This window comes from Rhinichthys klamathensis, unplaced genomic scaffold, assembly GCF_029890125.1.
Source record: "Rhinichthys klamathensis goyatoka isolate OS25496 unplaced genomic scaffold, OSU_Roscu_1.1 h1tg000032l_1, whole genome shotgun sequence".
In the NCBI taxonomy this organism is placed as follows: domain Eukaryota; kingdom Metazoa; phylum Chordata; class Actinopteri; order Cypriniformes; family Leuciscidae; genus Rhinichthys; species Rhinichthys klamathensis.
In genome coordinates this window covers 3,170,446-3,193,765 of record NW_026606581.1, presented here as the reverse complement: position 1 = coordinate 3,193,765, position 23,320 = coordinate 3,170,446, and the positions used below count along the sequence as shown (strand labels likewise).

At 36.8% G+C, this 23,320-nt stretch overlaps 2 protein-coding genes across 2 annotated transcripts; one reads left to right on the top strand and one right to left on the bottom strand.

Moving 5' to 3' along the window:
- Nucleotides 1–447: 447 nt before the first annotated feature.
- tmem62 (transmembrane protein 62) lies at nt 448–16,047 on the top strand. The gene is made up of 14 exons (XM_056245583.1): nt 448–712; nt 2,383–2,494; nt 2,592–2,729; nt 5,295–5,340; nt 5,545–5,686; nt 6,325–6,449; nt 7,200–7,322; nt 7,499–7,654; nt 8,759–8,918; nt 9,868–9,981; nt 10,236–10,320; nt 10,421–10,516; nt 11,695–11,813; nt 14,748–16,047. Exons 1-14 carry the CDS (start codon nt 536–538, stop codon nt 15,066–15,068), a joined length of 1,914 nt encoding a protein of 637 aa, XP_056101558.1. The 5' UTR covers nt 448–535; the 3' UTR covers nt 15,069–16,047.
- Nucleotides 16,048–18,445: 2,398 nt separating this feature from the next.
- On the bottom strand, nt 18,446–22,400 carry ptgr2 (prostaglandin reductase 2). The gene is made up of 9 exons (XM_056245679.1): nt 22,281–22,400; nt 22,043–22,161; nt 21,580–21,771; nt 21,317–21,487; nt 19,967–20,176; nt 19,737–19,858; nt 18,904–18,991; nt 18,781–18,820; nt 18,446–18,664 (listed from the first exon to the last, which is right to left on the bottom strand). Exons 1-9 carry the CDS (start codon nt 22,318–22,320, stop codon nt 18,600–18,602), a joined length of 1,047 nt encoding a protein of 348 aa, XP_056101654.1. The 5' UTR covers nt 22,321–22,400; the 3' UTR covers nt 18,446–18,599.
- Nucleotides 22,401–23,320: the final 920 nt, after the last annotated feature.

The window sequence follows — 23,320 nt, the reverse complement described above, 5'->3', positions numbered from 1 at the left end:
TATGAAGGTGTTCATATAAAAAGAGAGAAACAAGGATTGATTTATGAAAGATATGAAATTTAGCACCTGTCATTTAGTTCTTGCCAGGTTAGACCTAGTCAGTGCCTATAATCAAAATTTTGGAGCAATAAAATATTTTACGTTTTCTATATTAATTTAAATTTATTTATTTAGTTTAACCAAGCTTTTTATGTAGTAAACTGATTTAATTCATTATTCATATGTAACTCTCCTTATTTTTAATAAAATAAAATATTTACACTGACTAGAAGCAACTTCCGGGCCGAGAAGTATTATCTTAGCTCCGCCCCCCTCGGCCATGATGTCTCTTCCATCAGTTTCCTGGGATTCCTGCCACCCGGAAGTTTCCCCGTGGATGATGTTGGCAATTACAGCGCGATGATTTGCTCGTCCATTGCATTGCGTCTCTGTTCAGTGAACCGAGGACGTGAGGCTGTCTGAGTTCCCCATTCGGCTCCTCAACATGAAGAAGAGAAGCGCGTGAGGTGAGGCGAGGCAGTGTGATTTCATCAGGATGCTCAGGCTGTTCGCGGCGCTGATGATTGTTGGGCTTCTGCTCGCCTGCTTCACTACCTGGCTGTTTGACAGCTATGACACCGCCTGGCACCCGAAGCGCAGTTTACACCAGTCCAAGAAGATCGGCCCACCGTTTCCCAGCGGGCAGCGGGACAATATATTTTGGTTTGTGCAGGTAAACTGTTAAGCACTAAGCAGTGAATGAGAGAGGCCATGATAACGTGTCACATTAGGCTGTCAATGAGCTGATCATGTAATCAATTGGGGGATGGCTTTTATTTTGTGCTCTGCCATAATAATGTATTCCTCGTTCAATTAAGAGGATTAATGTGTAGCATGACATCGAAAGCAAATAGTAGCTGTATTGTTTATGCACTTGAATCAGTAAAGTTCTTGCATAGTTATGATCAAGACAATACATGTTATTTGGTTTATAGGTGTTACAAAAATTAAATGAACAAAAGACACATATCGCACAATTTCAGTGTAATCAATACTTTGATTTAGTATACTGATTTAATATTAATATGTAACTTTTCTATTGTCATAAGACATATTGGGTAGGCCTACAGCTCTAGTCTTAAGATTTTCCTCTAATGAAAATTTAGAGGATTTACATTTTTTTAATAACAAAAAAAAAATTGCTCCAGATTAGTCTTTGGGATGTGCTGGAGTAGTCTTTACAGAGTGCTATTCTTCCATTGCCAATACGAGATCTTGAAATTGATGCACCTCTTGATGGAAATAAACGTTGTGATCCCAACTGTTCTTTCATAATTTGAAACTGAAGAATCTTGACATTGTCATCCTGGATTATGACCATGATGTGTCTTCCTACATCAATTAGGGTCAGAAGAACTGTTGCCAAACATATAACATGCTAGAAACATAATAATCACTGCAAATGGTCCAATCATAGACTCTTCAAGTCCCCCTGTAGTCAATATTATTGTTTCTCTTAAAACTCATCTTTGATCACCCAAATGACATATTTAAATGATTTTTTGCTTGAATTTTTTTTATTACATTATACATTCAGTATTTTTATTGTTATAGAATTACACAATTTCAGTAAAAAAAATATGTTAATGCTGGGACACAACTTTATAATATGTAATTTATAGTAAATTTGTTATATATTTCTTTTAGAATAACTGTATTATTCCTTTGTTAACAAACGGTTAGAGCTACAATGTTAGTTTATGTCTTTCACATATTTAGGTCCTTTTGGCCCGTTGTACCTTGACATAGAAAAGAGTATAGTTCATAATTGGTTCTTCAAAGATGAGTAAGATTTGACTCTTGGAATAGTTATTTTTATAAGAACAATTTAATCAAATGAAATAGAAGGCTTAATTACTGTGTGTCCTTCACACTCCACAACACCATACTAAAAAAAAAACAAAAAAACATTTTGTTGGTGTGTATTTTGATGAAACTAAACTATATTTTAAAACATTTCATTTTGCCATTTTTTTTTGTGTCATAATAAAATAGTATATTAATTTATACGAGAGAAAGAGAAAGAGAGAGACCATTTGGCATTTTGTATCTACTATATGTATGACATCCTGGAAACAAAAAGCATGTCAGTCTGATGTGTATGTAGTATGTACAGTGTACATATAAAGCCCTTTTATTATAGTTTGTATGGTAAAACATAAAACCTTCAGCTGTGTACTAACTCGCACATAAGAGGTGCCTCCTCTAATATGCCAGTGACACTTGTTCTATAAATAGGCAAGTTTTATGTGTGAGATTTCCAACACTCGCTGTTAACTACACACAGGCCTGCATGAAACTCATTATGAACTGTTTTCCAACCCTGCTGATTTCTCTGTGTAGGTGTCCGACATCCATATCAGTCGTTTCCACGATCCGAGGCGCATTCCAGACTTCGAGAGGTTCTGTAGTGACACTATTGATGTGATAAAACCTGATCTTGTGCTGGCCACAGGTGAGCTAAAATATGTTATTTATACATAGAATTAGATATTATATGCAACATAAAACACATAAACGCACATGTGTCTTTTACTTTGACTATTTAACAGGGGACTTAACAGATGCAAAGACTGAGAGTAAAATGGGCTCGCTTCAACATGAAGTGGAGTGGCAGGCCTACCACAACGTCCTTAAAAGATCACGAGTGCTGGAACGCACTAAATGGATCGACATTCGGGGAAACCATGGTGATTATCTTTTATGATTTATGATTAAGGATGAAGTTGTGAAAATATCGATTGTTGACGAACAGGTTTCCCCTAACACTCCAACCTGATCTATGACCCAACAACGTAACTATTTTACAAGGCACCGATTTTGTATGAATTTGTACAGTTCATTTCACATCATATGGTTTTTAGAAGAAAAGTAAGCATGAAAGTCCACCCCTAAACACAACCCTCACTGGTGTTTAAGCAGATCAGACAAAAAAATAATTCATTCGAATTAGCTACCAATTCGACAAAATGTAAAATAGTTAGGAATTGCCATGAGATTGTGTTGAATACTCAATAATAGTTCTGCCCCAAAATCACAGCTGGAGCCACAGCAACAAAGGCCTTGCCCACACTAATAAGTTTTCGATTGAAAACGCATCTTTTTCTCTCCATTTTGGCCTTCTGTCCACACTGAGGGTCCGTTTACACGACACTGATTTCAACTAAAAATGGAAAACTTATTATGCGACAACGGCATTTTGGCGGCCTGAAAACGTAAGCTTTTGAAAACGGGTTTCAAAGTGCATGTTTTTGTAAACGATACCGTTATCGTCTCCATGTAAACTATAAAAACTCAAATTTGTGAGTACGGTGACATCGTGCGCATGCAAATTACGTGTTCAGTCTATAGGGGCGTAGTGTTTCTTTACAAACTGACATCGCCAACTACTGGCCTGGCAGCAGAATACAGCGTTTTTAGTCATTTTCGCGGATCCATGTGAACGGGGATCGTTTTGACTTTATTGTCGTCTGTTTTAGACCGTAGATGGAATGGCCATTTTGAGTGCGACCTGGACTCAACAGTGAGTGGTGGGATATTTTGCTAATAAAATGATTGTGACAGAAGAATAGCGCGAGACCTCTATGTCTGCTCTCTCAGTATCACCTAGGGAGCTTTTATTATGTTTTATGCATGCACAGTAAGGTGTTTTAAGTGTTTTCAGATGTTTCAGTGTGGACATGAAACTTTTGGAAAACGCTAGTGTGGATGGAGAGCATTTTGAAATGAAAATGCCATTTTCAAACGTATCCAGATTAAAGGGATAGTTCACCCAAAAAATGTTGTTATCATTTACTCACCCTCATGTTGTTCCAAACCTGTATGAGTTTGTCTTCTGTTGAACCATGTTTTTTTTTTTCCTACTATGGAAGTCAATCGGTGCCATCAACTGTCTAGTTACCAACATTCTTTAAAATATCTTGTTTTGTGTTCAGCAGGACAAAGAAATTCATACAGGTTTGAACCAACTTGAGGGTTATTTTTATTTTTATTTTTTATGAACTATCCCTTTAATATAGACGTACCAGAATGGAGCTTTAATACATACAGTTGCATATTTCAGTGGGATAGGAAAAATATTTTAACATTGCAAAAATGACCCACTTTAGCTTTGTTTTCTATTGTCAGTTGTGTCCAGATTTCATCGTAGACGTGTCTGTAGGTTTGGGTGGGAGATCTAAATAAAGATCAGAATTAAGTTTCCTCTTTGCACGTCACTGTTGGTCAGGGACAATAATTGTCCATCTTTGTCCCAGTGTCTGTTGGCAATAAAACAATTAAAGCAAAGACAGCTGGACACTATTATGTCGCACTAATGACTTGAAATGAAGCCCAGCTCTATTAAACAGGATATTGCCTGCTTGTTGTGACACAAGAACAAACTTCAGTGGATTAATGACAACTTTGCCATCATGAGGCTGCTTATCATCTTATCATTACTCTAGTTTCCTATCTTGATTTAAAGGGATAGTTTAGTCAAAAATGAAAATTCTGTCATCATTCAGACAGCCTTGTTTTAGTATATATTCATATTTTGGGTTCACTTTTGTTTTTATATTTTTTCATTTTTTTGTTTCATATTTTATTTTTGCTTTATTTCAATTAATCGAAAATGATTTTTTGGGGGTTTATAGGTTTAGTTTTAATTAACAATAAAAACAAGATGAATATTCATGCTGCACTTTTCCATAAAACTGATTGCCGATTCTGAATAAAGCAAAAATATACGATAAAATACTCATACACTGCATTCCAAAACTTCAGAAGCCATTTGATTACTTTGCGTGAGCAACAGACAGAAATTTAAGTCATTATACTGTAAGAATTATATTTCGCCATAGTTCTACTGACATATATCCTCTTTTTACAACCAACCAGATGTGACACGTTAAGTTTGCAAAGACAAGTCAATACTAAAACAGAAAATGCTATGCAGCACAGCAGAATCACAGCCAATCAAAATACATGTTTAATATACAGTTAATGTTTCATCTAGTATAAGTATATAAATATTAAGGTACAAAAATGGCATCAGCTTTAGTGGAGGCTAATGAACATCTCTAATGAACTCGCATAGCTCACATATCATTTTTGCCCCTATTCCCATGATCCCATTTCCCTAAAGGTCCTGTAACTGGTGTTACATTACGAAAGCTGCCAGGCATGTAATAAGAGCTCCATTATCAGTTATTTTGTCCCCACTCTTCTTCCATTTCCAGGAAATCTTGACTAATATTCTCTTCTTGTCTCCTCAGATGCCTTTAATATTATTTCTCTGGAGAGCGTGAACAATTATTACAGGTCTGTACAAAATATGACAGATGCAGAACATAATGGCTATAAAGCTACACGAAGGTTCAGATATTAAAGTCGACATAAAAAATCCTTTACTTTTTTAATGCACGTCTAATAGTCTTGTGAAAATGACTTCTCCAGTCAGACCAGTTATACAAGTTTTACACTGACTTATCAACCGTTTTATTATATCCTTTCCTGAATACTTAGAAAGTACTCTGCCAATCAGAAAGTTGGATCCTTCCACTACATACACAGAACCCCCTTTGGGAACTACTCGTTCATTTGTGCCGATGCCACTCTGACCCCTGGACCCAAACGGCCCTATAACTTCTTTGGGATTATCGATCAAGTAGGAGAAATGTTCATTTTAGCTTTGCTTATGTAAATGTAGAGCTGCACGATTAATCGTTAAAAGTTTGCGATCCCGATTTAAACACCCACGCAATCTTATTCCTAAATGACAGTGATTCGGCTATGTCTATTAAACATTTGACAAGTACGATCACAGCAAATATCTGCCTCTGAGCCAGAGAGAGCAGTATTGGTATGAAACCGCTTCACAAACAGTCTTTTTAACCACACAGTATCATTATTTCTGTTACAAATATTCATATTATCACAGAATTACTGGGATAAAAGTTTTTAGTTCTGATATAAACAATGATGTCTATGGAAGTGAATCAAGTGGTCAAAATAGAGCATCACTTTTTGAATCATTATCCAGTAATGAAATGAGTGCGTAATGAATGTATGAGTGAGTCATTGAATCATTCATACCGTTTAAAAAAAAAAAAATTCATACATATTAATTAAACATTTTAAATAGACTGCAGTAATTAACATTTTGTCGGACACTACATTACATTATTTTGTTCAGTCGTCTACTCAGAATCGGCAAAAAAATCGTGATTTATCCAGAATCGTGCAGCTCTATGTAAACGTGATGACAACTTTCTCTTTGGACTGAAATATGAATGTTCCCCATAGACTCAGATGGACATGTTGGCGACATTTAGAGAGGAGAGCTTGAGCAGTAACAAGTCCATCTGGTTTGGACATTATACCACATCTACTGTCATCTCCCCCTTCCCAGGAATCCGAGAGCTCATGAGGTTTGGAGAAATCTCACAGTAACTCTATCATCCAATTCGATTTTTTTTCCCCCCACTGATATCTGGCACAAATCATATATACTTATGTTGTAGTATGCTTATAAATAGCAAAAATGTTTGATATATATATGACTTAAATATGATTTGGGTATTTTTGCTTAGCCAAAGCGTTGACTAAACAGCATAAGGTTGTCAAATATGATTACAGTTTACAGTAAACATTGTAATATTAAAGCTGCAGTCTGTAACTCCCCCAACCCCCCCAAAAAAATGATCTAATAAGCGAGTACATCATGAATCCATTTTCCAAACCGTGTTTTTGTCTTATCCTGAATCACTACGGTACACCTATAATAAGTGTTTATATTCTGACTATTTTAGACTGGTCCAGGTCGTACCAGTGCGGAGAAGCCCAGTACCTGCGTGACTCGTCATAGACATAAACGGAGAGAAGTAGCTCCGGCTACACCGTTCTTCCGCAAGACGCATGCAGTTCTGTTCATTAACCACTAGAGCACCAAAAGTTACGGACTGCAGCTTTAAATGTAATTTTTTCCTGTGATGGTAAAGCTGAATTTTCAGCAGCCACAGTCTTGGCTAGGCATTATTGTGTACACAGTACACATTGTCTTAAGTAAATGCAAGGAAATGGGTTGCAGGATAATTTCAGCCTATAACTCTTATTCATTTCAGTGCAAACACATCGCATTCTGTTAAACCTTGGAATTTCATCCGTTGTGTTTTTTACAGTACAGCCGTAGCGTATTTGTGTGGGCACCTACACACACTAGGAGGCTTCATGCCAGTACTGCACAGTCGACATCAAGGAGGCACGATGGAGCTAGAGCTGGGAGACTGGATGGAGAACCGCAGGTAAGTTCACAAAGAACGAGGCCCACACTCAAGGGAATGCCACACGATGTAAATATAGCTGACTGTGTGAACAAGTACAAGAACAACAGCTGATATATGAGGAAGCTATTTTGTTGTGCCCTAACTCTTATATAAAAATAAAAAAAGGAGTCACATGCAGTTCTCTCTTGGTTCAGGTACAGGATATTGGCTTTCGACCATGACCTGCTTAGTTTCTCTGATTTGACGTTTGAGGACTGGCCAGCTGTGCTGATCACCAATCCCAAAGACGCACAGTACCTTCACCCAGGAGTGGAGCCTCTGGGTCGCATCCGCAGTTCCACGCACATCAGGTGTCTCTGTGTGTGTCCTCTTGAACCTTCAAGAACCTTCACCAAATGTTGATTAGAGCTGCCCGATAAAATGAGAATCACAATTTCTCCCATGTTTAATGTTAAGTGTTAAAGGGTTAGTTCACCCAAAAATTTACATTTTGTCAATAATTACTCTCATGTTGTTTCAAACCCGTAAGACTTTCGTTCATCTTCAGAATACAAATGAAGACCTTTTTGATGAAATCTGAGAGCTTTCTGTCCCTCCATAGACAGCTACGCAAGTTTGAATGAATGATTCAATGGCTCACTCTTAAAGACTTCACTTGTTTCATTTCTGGATGAATCTGTTTTTTTTAACTAATCTCGTGAATGAATGATTCAATAACAAATATGTTTTTTAACAGTCACTTGTCGCCACCTACTGCCGTAACAATTTAATTGATACAATAGGCTTTATGCCGAGCGTCACGTGACCAAGCCGGAAAACAGATCACATCGCTTCCGATTCAGGTCTTTTGTATGTGCTTCATGAATTTTTTTGCGGTTTTACTCAAGATAGCTTAAAAGGAGCAAGCAAAAATGAGCATAACCAATGTCCCTCACATGTGCAGATTGATATTTAAAAGTTTTTTAATTTTTCTTCTTCACACTAACGTTTAGATATTTAAATAGCATAAAACACCAATAACAAAGTGAACTCAGTAGGTTAGCTGATTACCTTAAAAATCCATAGATATCATAGTTAGTTCTTACGGCCGTTAACACTTTCTCTGACAAGCGGATGCAATGAAACCCGTTTTCCGGTTTGGTCACGTGACGCTCGGCATAATGCCTATTGCTATTTGAATCGCCAAGTTACTTTCAAGTTACTTACTTTTGAATGTTCCAGTGTGATTTGGTCAAAGGTTTATTAGACACAGGCGAATTGTTGTCATTATGAGATTGCGTAGGTGTTCGAATCGAGATTACGATCTTTTAACGGTTAATCATGCAGCTCTAAACTTATGAAGCATTATTGTCTCTCATCTAAACCTCACACTGTCTTGTCCCGTCATACTAAGAATGCCACATTTTGAAGTTGCACTTATTGTTGCTGAATGTGCCGTGTGTCGGGTTATGTAGGGTCCTGGCTTTTTCTGAATCTCCGATCACAGCTGTGTATGTGAGTGTGGATGGAGTTTCACTGGGAAAAGCGGTCAGCGCTGGGGGTCCTTTATATGTGCTGCTCTGGGATCCAACACTCTACGCTACGGGACTGCACACTATCAGAGTAAAAGTGGAGGTAGGTAATGATTAGGTAATCAACACGCGACTTGAGGAAAGGCGTGGTATTATTTTTCTTAACAAATGGACAATCAAATTCTGTCTGGTTGATGATAAATTGAGCAAAAATTCCCATAGACTTTGTAAGGGAGGAATATCTGAAGACAGAATATCATACAGGTAGACTTAAGCAACCACTTAGAAAACACAGAATAGCAACATGCAAAGCAATATACTTAAACCATTCTGACCTTAGCATCCACATAGCAATGCCCTGGCAACAACCCTGAACACCCCAGCAACTGCAAAGCAACATGCTTAAACCACTTAAAACATTAGCAACCGCATAGCAACGCCGTGGCAACCACCCAAAATATCCCAGTAACTGCAAAGCAACATGCTTAAACCACTAGCAAACGCATAGCAACGCCGTGGCAACCACCCAAAATATCCCAGAAACTGCAAAGCAATATGCTTAAACCATTCCAACCTTAGCAACCACATAGCAGTGCCCTGGCAATAACCCTGAACACCCCAGCAACTGCAAAGCAACATGCTTAAACCACTTAAAACCTTAGCAACCGCATAGAAATGCCCTGGCAACCAACAAGAACACCCTAGCAACCTAAAGCAACATGCTTAAACCACTCAGAACCTAAGCAACCATATAGCAATGCCCTGGCAACAACCCAGTACACTTTAGCAATTAAACCATTCAAAACCTTATCAGCCATATAGCAACGCCCTGGCAACCAACAAGAACACCCTAGCAACCGCAAATAAAGGTTTATAATTATAATAAGCTGATACGTTCTAAAATAATGGCTGCCTTAAAAAACTGACGCTGGGGGGGTCAGCTAGAATGTTTAAAACTTACGTGTGAAAGGGTTAAATGTGGAACTGCTGGTATTTTAAGAGAATGGCCCAGTGTGAGCTTTTCTCACCTCTTCTCTGTCTCCCTGTTCCAGGACTCGGCAGATCGCTCAAAAGTGCGAGAGCAGCACTTCACCCTGGAGGAGGACCTCACCCCCAGCTTTGGCTTCATGCAGTCCTTCATCCTCCTCACAGACCACTACATACTGGTAGGAAACTGCAACAAAGTCATGGTGTGGTGCTGAAAAATTAATCACACCATAGACAAATGAGTGTTTATTTCACTTTATTTCACTAGGCTTTTTTTTTTTTTTTTTTTTTGATCAAAGCTTTAAACATATCATAATTCACATTTGTATGATGGATTTTCATAGTTTATGTTAGAAAGTCTGGATCTGGGACAAGAGTACAACAATAAAAGTTACTGTTAATGAATATTAAATGTATCTCTGTGTTCTCACAGGCACGGATTGCCTTTGTGGCAATAATATTACTAAACCTTGGTGGACTTGTACTCTTCAGATTTATGCCTGTATCTTCAACAAGAGGTATTTCGGTTGCTTTAACGTATAACAAATCTTCTGTCCTGTCTTCATAGTGCCAAAGCATAATTGACATTTCACACTATAAACTCTTCTAATTTATCAGGGCTGTCTTCTCAAGCGTGGATCTCCCTGCATCTTGTCAGTAAGAGCAACGTGTTCTACTACTCTCTGCTGCTCTTCAACCTGTGTACAGCATTAGGTAAGTCATTGCGTGGCACCACTTTTACAGTTTTGCACATTGATGGAACATAATGATTTAAACTACCAGTGTAGAATCATTATTACACAGAAAGAGAGAAGTATTTTTTTCATTCAACCATTCAGAAGAGAGAATGAATTATAAATAATGGCATAATTGTTATGTTATAGATAACTGCCTCTCTTAATTTCATAAATGCCTTTAACTAACCCTTGACCTGCATAAATAAATTAATGAACTAAAAATAGAAATCTAATAAAATTGTGCAAGTGGCAATTACAGCATTCCATTCATGTCAACTCCTGTTTCAACAAAATATTTATATATACATTTTGTTTTTTGAAAAAAATCAACACTAAAGAAAAGTAAAGAAAATATATACATACATGTCAAAACATTGGTACAATAATACCATCATGACATGTGATGGATGTTAAACCAGGTTACACAGAAAATGGACTATTTGGATCTATTTTGGATCAGAAATGGACAATTCCTGTAACCATTGTTTAAAATGAGGGCTTACAAAATCAATAGAACTGTACATTTAAATTAGATAAGTTAAATTGAAATCTAGACTGGTCATTTTTGACCCAAAACATAACGGGTGTAATTTTTTAAAAAGTTCACAAATCAAAAATGAAACTTCTGTCATAATTTACTCATCCTTGTGTTATTCTAAATTTGTATGAGTATTTCATCTTTGGAACACAACATTAGATATTGTTTTTATAAAAACAAAAGTGTTTGTTTTTTGCCTATACAATGAAAGTCAGTGGGGTCCAAAAAACCTTCAAGCCCCATTGACAAAAAAAAAAACACAAATGTGTTTTTCTTCAAAATATCTTGTTCCACAGAGGACAATAGGTCATAAAGGGTTTAAAAGATATGAGGGTGAGTAAATGAAGACAGAATTTACATTTTGGGGCAGACTATTCTTTTGAGCAGTCAGATCCACAGATGGGTTTTTCAGGTGTCACTTTTGTTGTGAATTCTGAAGAAACCTCACACTTTAAAGGAAGTGACCTGAAATGAATAATCATGCTAAATATAATTATGTAGCCCTACTTGGTTTGCTAAAGAGTTCAATGAAGACGTGTCAGGATGAACTCAGTTGCAACATGTCCTTGCAATTACTGTGAAGAAGGAACGTTGTGCTTTGTCTGCTGGTTTTTCAGGTCCATGGTTCATTGGGGAAGTCATAGATGGACACAATGGAGCCTGCTTTTCTTTTGGTGTGTTTGTGGATGGGCATTTCCTTCAAGGCAGTCTGTCATATGTCGTGGGAGTCATGCAGGTAATTCAGGATTTAGGGTTAGGAACCAAGAACCTGTTCTTTTCTGAAATAACCGGAACCGTACAAAATTAGAAATAGAATTGACTGTATAATGCTGAATGTCCTATATAATTAATATATGGAAAAAAAAATACTAAAAGACTGCTACTTCAATGTGATGCCTGCATTTTCTACGTGTCTCTGTGAGAATGAACAGCACAGTTTCATCTACTATACATACTCAAGTTTGTTGTGTTTTCAGTGTCTGCTGTCTCACTATACGAGGACATGTTTACATTAACATAAACTTAACTAGCTTTTCACCATTTTATTTGATAAAATGAATGAGAGGCCATGCTGTATTGTGAATACAATCACAGCTGAAGGGCATTGTTAGGCACAACGCAAAGTACCTTATTGCTTTTAAAAAAAGATTACCACAAAATACAAATATGGAAGCTGAAAATATATGTATTAATATGTTGCTCTTTTTGAAGCAAAATCATTAAATTCCATCCTTCAACCCGAAAAATAGTCCCTGACAATGACAGTAAACGGCAAGAGAATGTTCCTAGATGTAATGCCTCATCTAATAGACCTCAAATAAAACCTTTATTTTTTAACACAATATATATTTCCACACACATACATATGCTTAAAGGGTTAGTTCACCAAAAAATGAAAATTAAGTCATTAATTACTCTCATGTCGTTCTGAACCCGTAAGATTTTTGTTCATCTTCAGAACACAAATGAAGATCTTTTTGATGAAATCTGAGAGCTTTCTGTCCCTTCATTGAAAGCTACGCAACTACCACTTTGACGCTTCAAAAAGCTCATAAAGAGATCATAAAAATAATATTTTAAAGAGACAAGATCACTTTATATGATGAACAGATTTGATTTAGGCTTTTATTCCCATATAAAAATTGATCAGAGAACATAAACAAGCTCAAGCGAGCTTGACGTGTGAGAACAAACCTCATGCTGAAGCTCAAACGTGCTGCGTAACACGAGAATGAACCTCATTGGTTCTTGCAGAAGCTCAAACGTGCTGCGTAACACGAGAATGAACCTCATTGGTTCTTGCAGAAGCTCAAACGTGCTGCGTAACACGAGAATGAACCTCATTGGTTCTTGCTGAAGCTCAAACGTGCAGCGTAACAAGAATGAACCTCATTGGTTCTTGCAGAAGCTCAAACGTGCTGCGTAACACGAGAATGAACCTCATTGGTTCTTGCAGAAGCTCAAACGTGCTGCGTAACACGAGAATGAACCTCATTGGTTCTTGCAGAAGCTCAAACGTGCTGCGTAACACGAGAATGAACCTCATTGGTTCTTGCAGAAGCTCAAACGTGCTGCGTAACACGAGAATGAACCTCATTGGTTCTTGCAGAAGCTCAAACGTGCTGTGTAACACGAGAATGAACCTCATTGGTTCTCGCACATCAAGCGAACATGCTTGAGCTTCTGTTTACCACAACTGATGTGTGAGTTGATGAATGTTTATATGTGAATAAAAGCCTAAATTTAATGTTCATCATATACAGCGATCGTGTCTCTTCAGAAAATTTGGACTAAACCGCTTAATTCATATGAATTAATTTTACGATCTCTTTATGAACTTTTTGAAGAGTCAAAGTGGTTAGTTGCGTAGCTGTCAATGGAGGGACAGAAAGCTCTCAGATTTCATCAAAAAGATTTTCATTTGTGTTTTAAAGATGAATCAGTCCCTCTAGTTTTTCGCGATTCTGCGATCGCTGAATACAACGCAAAATCAACAAAATGTCGCATTTTTTTGCGATCCTGCATAATTCCTAATTTAACCGCAAAATAATCACAAAAATTAAAAAAAAGTCCTCACAAAACATTAAATTATATTCACCCAATTGAAATATCTCTAGTTAAAGTTTGAATGCATTTTTACGTGGGTACAGAATAGATGTTGCGCACGCGTGATGTCTGTGAGCGGTCTGTCAGAAACATGGCGAAAGAAAAAGCGTCTCTCCTGCCCTCTCACATAAGCGCCCAGGTTTTCATTGGGCAGTACGGCAAACTTATCAACGCGTTTAACATGATTGAATGACATGACAAAAAGTATGATATGCTCGTACTAAAAAGAATAATTAAAAGCGCAGTATACCGTGAAAGAGAACTAATTTCAGCCAGTCGAGTGACAGTCTGTCTCTGACTGCAAGAGTGTGTGTGTGTGTGTGTGTGTGTGTGTGTGTGTGTGTGTGTGTGTGTGTGTGTGTGTGACTGACTGACCAGACTGACTGCGTGTCACCGCCTGTCGGCCTAGTTAGAATATTGAATTCTCTTTATAGCGCTTGAACAAATACACATAGCTACAATTACTTCAAAATATTAATCTTGGCAAGTATTTACGTAAAACAATCAGTAATAACTGATTGGGACGTTTGTCATTACTGTAGTAGGTCTTAAAGTGACAGTAACCTAATTTACCTGCTGTTGTTAATGTTAATCAAGCAACAACAATAGGCTACACAATAGCACAATTTAAAAAAAAGAATTTGATTAGACCAAATAAACAAGCTTTATGCATTTTGTTTGTGATTTGTGTCATTTGTGCCTATTGTGCATCTGACATAATACTATTATGGTAAATGTGATGTCCTAATTATAAAATATAAAAATCGCAATTTTTTTCACAAATTTCTGGAAATTACCACCACAAAATCAGTCATTTTGATCGCAAAAATCACATAAAAAAAATCGTGAAATCCTGGAGGGACTGATGAATGAAAGTCTTACAGGTTTGGAACACCATGAGGGCGAGTAAATAATGACAGAATAAAAACTTTTGGGTAGACTAACCCTTTAACTTTCAGCATGAGAAAAACGTTCGTTTTCCTAACTTCAACCAGAAACTTTCTTACAATTCCCAACCCTAACTATAACGGGTGAGTCATAACATGCTGTCTGTCATCCACAGGTGCTTTTCTTCAATATGCCTCTCACTTATTACCTCTGCTGGAGTCTTCACCACAGGTGTCGTGGCACCAACTTCCGCTCACAAATCTGCCGGCCGGGCTGCCGCTGGAGGACTCTGGCCATGCACTTCGGCATGCTGGTCCTCATGATCTGGCAAGCCTATTCTTGCTACTTCCTGCTGGAGACCTACGGGCCACTGGCCTTCTTCCTGTCTCCCGTGCGTACCTGGGCCTTTCTCATGGGCCTGCTGTTGGTGTACAGAGCATGGTGGGGAACTCCTCCTCGTTTCTCCGATGGCAGCAAGACCAACCGGCCATTGTGACGCTGACAGTTGCAGAGGGGCCTTCACCTGTATCATTATGACAGACATTGTTTTGTGCCAAGCTCTTCCCTCCGTTCACCGCTGTCTTTACGGTCATCAAATTGCCAATCATTCCCATTACATGTTAGAATAGGAAAAAAAAAAACCTTTAGTTAATATACAAATCCGTTGTATGGAGCGATGATATCGTCATCATCACACGTGGATGATGGAGCCGTTTAAAACCTTTGACACTCGGACACTGTGGTAGTCTTCATAGCCAGTTCCCTCCATTGTGAACCCAAGCAGTGTTGAAGTCCTAACAGATGTGTGTGGTTAAGCATACCTATTACTTTGATAATCTGCACATTATGTTCTTGTCAAATTATGTTTGTTTTTATGTGTGAGGAGCAATCAAGAAAGGAATAAGACTGCCTGATATTCTTAATGATTCTGCACGAAACTGCCAGTACACAGAGAGGTCATTTAATATGGATCTTCTCAAATGTTTTTAAAGCATATATCACACTAAAGAGGGGAAGATATCTCTTTCTCAATTTTCTTACACCTGTACACAATATTTAATGGTTAATTTATATGACGAAGCTGGCCATTATCGCAAATTGTTTCAGACAGAATCACACACCACTCCACCAATGAAATTAATTTCAAAAGAAGACGAAGCGTCAAGGTTTGCATGTCGCCAAGCAACAAACAGATCGGAACTGTGTATGTGAGCATAATGGGACACTGTTCAGCCAATCAGAACTATAATGACCAGCATTATCCCCACTTATTACATGGCTACTTACCAAAATACCCACTTATTTTAATGCTAGGATAAACTGTACCGTCACATGAGGGACATGAAATTGCATGGACTAATGCTAAATTGTATAGTTTAGTGGTCATTATACAAAAATATTTGACATAGAATGCCAACATTGACCAGAAGGTGTCAGAATTATAGGGTTAGTTCACCCAAAAATGAAATTTCTATCAATTACTCCCCCTTATATTGTTCCAAACCTGTAAGACCTTTGTTTATCTTCGAAACACAAAAGATGATGTTTTTACAGAAGCTCAACAATACTAAACGTACAAGAGCAAACCTCATTGGTTCTCAGTTTGAGCTTCCGTTGTCCATATTTGATGTACGTTGATCAATGTTTATATGTGAATACAAGCCTAAATGACATCTGTTCACATCAAGGGATGGTGATTCATATGGATTTCTTGTAAAATGTCCTTTTTGTACCTTTTAGAGCATGAAGGTTTTCGTGGAATGGCCTTTGAATGGAGGGACAGAAATCTTTCAGTAATCATTACAAATATCTTCTTTTGTGTTTCAATGATAAACAAAAGTCTTGTGGGTTTGGAGCGACATGAGGGTGAGGAATTGATGACAGAATTGAAATTTCTGAGCCGTGTAATAAGTTTTGGTATGTAACTCAAAGTAAGCCTCTTCACTGCCAAAATATAATCCACCATCTGCAGTGGAAGATCTCGATTTTTATCTACAATTTACTCAAACCTATTAAACATTCAATGCATATTCCAAAAAAGCCTGTTCTCTCAAAAGGAAGAAACCACTATAGATGAGCATGAATGTAGAACATTTTCATACAACGCACAATGGTTCGTAGTCACAGTTAATAATTAATACATTAAGGGCCACTTAATAATACACATCTAAACACATGCCAGACATTTTGGCCTGCCAAAGGGCACGTGCCAATGTAGCGTATAGAATAAAACACTGAACACATGGAAACAATCAAATGTGCACAATTCTGTTACGTGTTTATTAGAGAAATGTTGTTGAGCAGCTCTTTTATAGTTGGTTTTGCACAGTTGCAAACCACACAAACGACCTAAGGACAATGGCCATTTTTGTGTTGTCATTGAGGTATTTTGCCCCCATAATCCACTTGACAGGTGACAGAAAGAGCTGTGACAAGAGTTTCTGGTGGATTCACTGTTTTGTCAGGTCACTCAAGGTCTCTGTTCTCTCTCAGGAAAGTAAAGACTTGAACAATAGGCTGCTCTAGTTTGTCTTTCAATGACCTGAATGTTATTTTGAAAGAGTTTTGTTGCAGTTTTAAGGCACATTATTGTGAGAATTAACATTTTTTGAAGATTCCACATTTACTCAGTATATGTAAAGCTAGATTTGTGGTGAACCAATTGGACTTTGAATGTCTGATGATGAAATATCTGCTTATATGTGATTTGGTTTTAATTACTGTATTGAACTTATTTTAATGTATGCATCCACATTGATATTGTAATGTATATTTCTTCCAGTTGTTCTGCACTGTTTTTATGGGCATTCTCTGTTTCTGTGATCATGTGATTTTTGTAGTTTCACTGATGTTGGAAAGTGCTGTTCGCAAATATACAAAAAAATATATATATTTTCAGTGAAAGATTAATACATATTTACTTATTATTCAGAATTTACTTTTAAAAATTGGTCACCGCAAAACATGTCCAAATAAATAGACTCTTTATTCAGTTTTACAGCTGACATGGTTGCTTTTCCACATGAAAATGACCTCAATTTATGTCACATTTCTGCACCTTGGAATCATCTTGCATTGGAATTGATTTATCTGGATGTATTCATGTACTGTACAACAAAGTAAAGGGGTTTCATATTGTGATTTTCATATTTTCTGGCGTCTTTTTCGTGTAAAGGTATCAAAGAGTCTTAAAAATATATATATTTAATAAAATTAATGTACTTGTAAGAGATAAAGCTAATCAAATAGAACCATTTTCAAACTCTCCACCATCTTGATATCTGGCACATAAATTGTTAAAACGTTTGTGGTCAGTAAGAATTTAAAAAAAGAAATTAATACTTTTACTCAGCAAGGATGCATTAAATTGATCAAAAGTAACAGTAAACAGTCATCCAAAACAAATCCTGAAAAAATTGTATCACAGTTTCCACATTATATTAAGCAGCACTGTTTTCCACATTAAAAATAATAAATATTTCTTGAGCACCAAAACTTTCTGAAGACTGGAGTAATGATGCTGAAAATTCAGCTTTGTCATCACATAAATATATTACATTTTAAAATATATAAAAACAGAAAATGGTTACTTTAAATTGTAATAATATTTCACAATATTGCTGTTTTTACTGTATTTTTGATCAAATAAATGCAGCCTTGGTGAGACTGACTGAGACATTCCGTTACATTATTTTTATGAACAAATTATATACATTTTCAGTGGCAAACCTCAAGCAGTCTTTTAATCAAACTTTTGATATGTTACTGAAAACCGACATTAAAATTAGTTTAAAATGGACATTTAGCACAAGGCCAATTTTAATTGAAATTAATTTGATTTTAAACTTGTCATTTATCTGATGCCTTTATCTATAGTGACTTCCAGCACACTTAAAGGGACAGCCCCACTGAAGCAACATCAAATGTCTTTTCAATAGAGTGCTTCTTAGTAACCTTTGAGTTACCAGCCCAGATTCATAATAACACCGCAAAACTCCCACAAGGCCTCCAGATGCAGATGTTTGAGTCAGTCTGAAATTTTGACAACTTGTTTACCTACGTTGCCTCCGGTCATCATGGAGCAGAACGCTTCTGAAATATGCAAGTATAGTATTAATATAATAAACAAGGACGGTTCATACAATATGTATGCAGAGTACACTTCAACTTCAACACATGAGAAATTAATGACAATAACACACTCTCACCTCCCATGTTTTCTATACCAGTTACAACAGTTTCCAACACCTGTAAAATGAAAAGGAGGAATATAGTGTACCAAAGGTTTGTTATGTTTTCCATGTGAGGAAACATGACTGTGGTAGACTTACCTTTATCTGGCCCATCTTTACCCAGTGACTGAGCTGCATAAGACCTTCTTCATGTTTCTCCAAGTAGTTCAATACAACAAATCTCTCCCTGTGAACATATAGTGGGTACAAGTTGGGAATATAAAAATGATATAACTGTCAAAAATAAAACAGTCATTTCAAAAGAACAAGAGAAAATCACTCACTGCTCTTGATTGGATAACTTTTGTAGAAATAGTGTATATTCAATACAGTGAAGACTGTGCAGTGTTATTTTACATTTGATTACTTTATCCATTTTCTGCACTATTTCTTACCTGAATATTACCGTTAGACCTACCAGACAATCTTAAAGCAGTGTTTATTTCATTTGTATCTTTATTATATTGTATTAATGTGTGCCATCACTTGTAATGTGTTTATTTGTTCTTATTTTATTATAGACTGTTTACTTGTCTGATGTTTGAACTTTATATATTAGTTAGGCTAATAGTTTTTGTTGTGAAATTGAAAATTGTAACTGAGAATTATTTCACTGGTATGTAAAGGGTTGGTCTCATTATTATTATTTATAAAAATGCAATGTTATCTGGGTCAAAAAGGTAAAAAATTAAATTAAAAAAAGGATAATCTTTCAATTATACTGTAATGATGAATGCCTAGAATTACTCATTTCATTCCCAGAAATTGAGAAAAAAAATGGATAAATCACAATTAATTACAGAAAAATTTGTTTTTTTTTGTAATAGATTGACAGCACAACAGAAATTCATACATCAAATTATATAAAGAAAGCCACAAACATACAAATGTATTAGCCAACAAACTAGGTCCTACTAATTTCTCTCTAATACCTTGTAATGTTGTTGCGACGCAAAGCATCTTGGGTATGCTCACTTAGAGGAGGTGGGTAAGGTACATCCTTATTGTACTGTGAGATTTGGCCGCACAGGATCACATGACCACCGGGATTCATCTACACAGCATGAGTATTGCACTTTAACACAAAAACGACTCTCCGAAATTGACCAAAAAAAACCTGTTTTTTTTTTTTTGAAGGCAGCACATACAGTGAGGACTGTACCTGTGATATAACAGCATCACTGATGGGACCGCCTACATTGTCAAAGTATATATCAATGCCTCTGGGGCACTGCTCTCTCAGCGCTGAGCTGATATCTCCATTTCTGTAGTTTATCCCTGCTGTAAAGCCCAGCTTTGTTACCAAGGTTTGGCATTTCTGGTCGGAACCGCAAATGCCCACGACTCTCTCACAACCATCCAATTTGGCAATCTTAAACAACAGAGGGGAGAATTAAAATAACATGGCAAGGACAGAGCAAAAATGATTTAAGTTAAGAATGTATTATGCATGAAGCACATAGTGTGACTTCTAGAACTCTATATGATACCAAATGATGTGCAAACTAAATACGGAAAACTCTTTATGCATTGACGGTGATTTGGGGGCCTGAAAATGCAAACTTTTGAAAAGGGGTTTCAAAGTGCACGTTTTTAAAAACGATACCTTATCGTCCCTCGTGTACACCAACAAAACACGAATTTGTGAAAACGGTGACGTATTACGTGTTCAGTCTTTAGGCGCGTATGTGTTACTTTACAAAGTGACATCGCTGACTACTGGCCTGGCAGCAGAATACAAGTCAAGTCATCTTCTTTTATATAGTGCTTTTACACTGTTTTTATTCGTTTCACGGATCCTTGTGAACGGGATCGTTTTGACAACGTCTGTATGCAAAACGACATGCAAAGGAAAAAAGTACATTGTTGTTGTGTAAACGTACCCTTAGACCCGTGTATACCTTTTTATATATATATATATATATATATATATATATACGTATATATATACACAGGTGAAACTCGAAAAATTTGAATATTGTGCAAAAGTTAATTTATTTCAGTAATTCAACTTAAAAGGTGAAACTAATATATTAGTAGACTCATTACATGCAAAGTGAGATATTTCAAGCCTTTATTTGTTATAATTTTGATGATTATGGCTTACAGCTTATGAAAACCCCATATCCAAAATTAGAATATTACATGAAATCAATAAAAAAAGGACTTCAAATACAGAAATGTCGGGCCTCTGAAAAGAATAATCATGCATATGTACTCACTCAGTACTTGGTTTGGGCCCGTTTTGCATGAATTACTGCCTTAATGCGGCGTGGCATGTATGCAATCAGCAAAATATTCTAATTTTTCGAGTTTCACCTGCATATACACATTTAGTTTTTTATAAATGAAGAGCTCCAAACAAAAAATGAGCGTCACTGGCCAGTCTGCCTTAGCAAGCACCACTAAATAGTATGAAATAGGATTATTATGAATTAAGTTTTTATAACTAAATCTCTATCTTTTAGTTGAGAACAGGCCAGTTTCGTATATACAGTCAGTCACACATTACCTGTCCAGCAACTGACCCACAAGCTCCAGCTGCTCCACTGATGACCATTGTCTGGTGAGTTCCTGCAGTCACATGACCCTTCTCTCTCACACCTAACAGAGCAGTGAGGCCAGGCATGCCTACCGCTCCTAGGACATATGACAGGTGTCCATCTACCATCTCTGGGTCAACCTGCAAGAACGAGTACACCACACATTATAAAGCCTCATATCCATTTACATCAGAGGTCTATTAGATCAAACTTGCTCAAATAAACATTACACCTTTTGTAAAAGGCTGCCATCCATCACATCGTAGGTTTGCCAATGCCAGTTGAAGGAGGTGACGATATTGCCCACAGATAATGCCTTGTTCTTGCTGGCCTCGACTACACCAACTCCACCTCCATCCACACACTCATCTAATCTCCATGGCAACAGGTAGTCCGCTCCAGTATCATTGTTCATGCGACAGCGCTGAATTGAGTTTGGTATTGTATTGTTTCATAAATTAGTGAATAAGTTAATGCTTGATAATTAATTATTTCAGTTTGATATTTGTAGTGATATATAGTATATAATATATAAACAAAATAGAAACATTTGTATGTACAGGTGTGCTATATACATATGCAATAGAATTAACAGAGAATGGAATAAAGTGGTAGGGCTACTTCATGAAAACTCAAACCACATAAAAGATAAGAAGAAGAAAAAAGAATGAATGAAGGAAGGAAGGTCATCTCACCATGTAAGGGTCAACTGAGAGAAAGAATGTCCGAACTAACACTTGCCCTTCTTTCAACTCGGTGGATTTCACAATCTCTTCAACACGAAAATTCCCTGGAACCGGATGACCATGTTTTCCTGATCATACAAGGAAAACCAATGAACTGGAACCCTTGCAGCACAGTTACATCATGATTAGTGGACTACATGTTATTGTTAATTTTGTGTAAACTAAGCAAATCATCAACATGGTTTACCTGGTCGAGAACCCAACACAACTCTTTTTATATTTAACATTTTCCTTCTTTTTTATTTTATTACCCAACGTTTTTTAAGGCTTTCCTATAGTCAGAACTTATAATGCCACTTAAAATTCTTGCTCGCAGCGACTGGTTTTCTTCCTGAAATAATCACATGATGCCCAGGCGCTCGTCTGATTGGCTGCAAGATAGTTAAAGGACTGGTCGCATGTGCTGTAATGATGGGAAATCAGACTCGCGAATCGGTTCTTTCAAACAGTTCGTTTCAAAGAACCGGTTCTTTTTGTGACTTTATGGCCTGGTTTCACAGATAGGGTTTACACTAAACCAGGATTAGGCCTTAGTTCAATTAGGACTATTTTTTTAAACGTGCCTTAAAAACATTACTGGTGTGTGTATCGTGAGACAAATATGGCGCTGACATATTTTAAGATATTTTTTTTAAGATAGCTTTCAGTTAAAACAGCTCAAACATGCATTTTAGTCTGGGACTAGCTAAGCCTTGTCTGTGAACACTGTGTTCATGTTAGTTTGTTGCAGCTTTGACAAAAACATAAAGTAATTTACAACCCAACTTGAATTTACATTAAACAATACTAAAATACAGCTATGTTTTGACTCAAACGTTTTATATTATTAGCAGCTTACCGGTAGGTCTACTTGTCTCTGAGTTCAACGAGTCAGAGTCGAGAACCACTTGGACCGATTCAGTCCGATTCGTAAACGAATCGTTCAGACGGTTCTGCAGGTTCAACAGAATCAAAAACGATCCGACTCAAAAGAATGATTCGTTTACAATTCGGACATCGCGGGTGTTTACCATAGGGTGTTTACTTAGAGCACTAGTGCAAATCTTTAACATTCGATTCCTTATGGGGTCGTTTAAGGACTATTTTCTTACAGTAATTGTTTTAAAGTAAACATGACGGATTAGGAGTTTACATTGATTCAATCATATCATACAATCATATGTGATCGTAAATATGCCACAATTTTACTAAAGGTGTTTTCTGTAGAAGGTGCAAGAGAAAAATGAC

Bases quoted from the DNA above. Each gene is read 5' to 3' on its own strand.
- ptgr2 (XM_056245679.1), bottom strand. From the start codon at position 22,320: ATGTTAAATATAAAAAGAGTTGTGTTGGGTTCTCGACCAG. The intron at 21,488-21,579 runs GTGTAATGTTTA...TCGTTCTTGCAG, and splicing joins ATGGCAGCCTTTTACAAAAG to GTTGACCCAGAGATGGTAGA. The intron at 19,859-19,966 runs GTACAGTCCTCA...CATGCTGTGTAG, and splicing joins GTGATGCTGTTATATCACAG to ATGAATCCCGGTGGTCATGT.
- tmem62 (XM_056245583.1), top strand. From the start codon at position 536: ATGCTCAGGCTGTTCGCGGCGCTGATGATTGTTGGGCTTCTGCTCGCC. The intron at 7,323-7,498 runs GTAAGTTCACAA...CTCTTGGTTCAG, and splicing joins GACTGGATGGAGAACCGCAG to GTACAGGATATTGGCTTTCG. The intron at 8,919-9,867 runs GTAGGTAATGAT...TCCCTGTTCCAG, and splicing joins CTATCAGAGTAAAAGTGGAG to GACTCGGCAGATCGCTCAAA.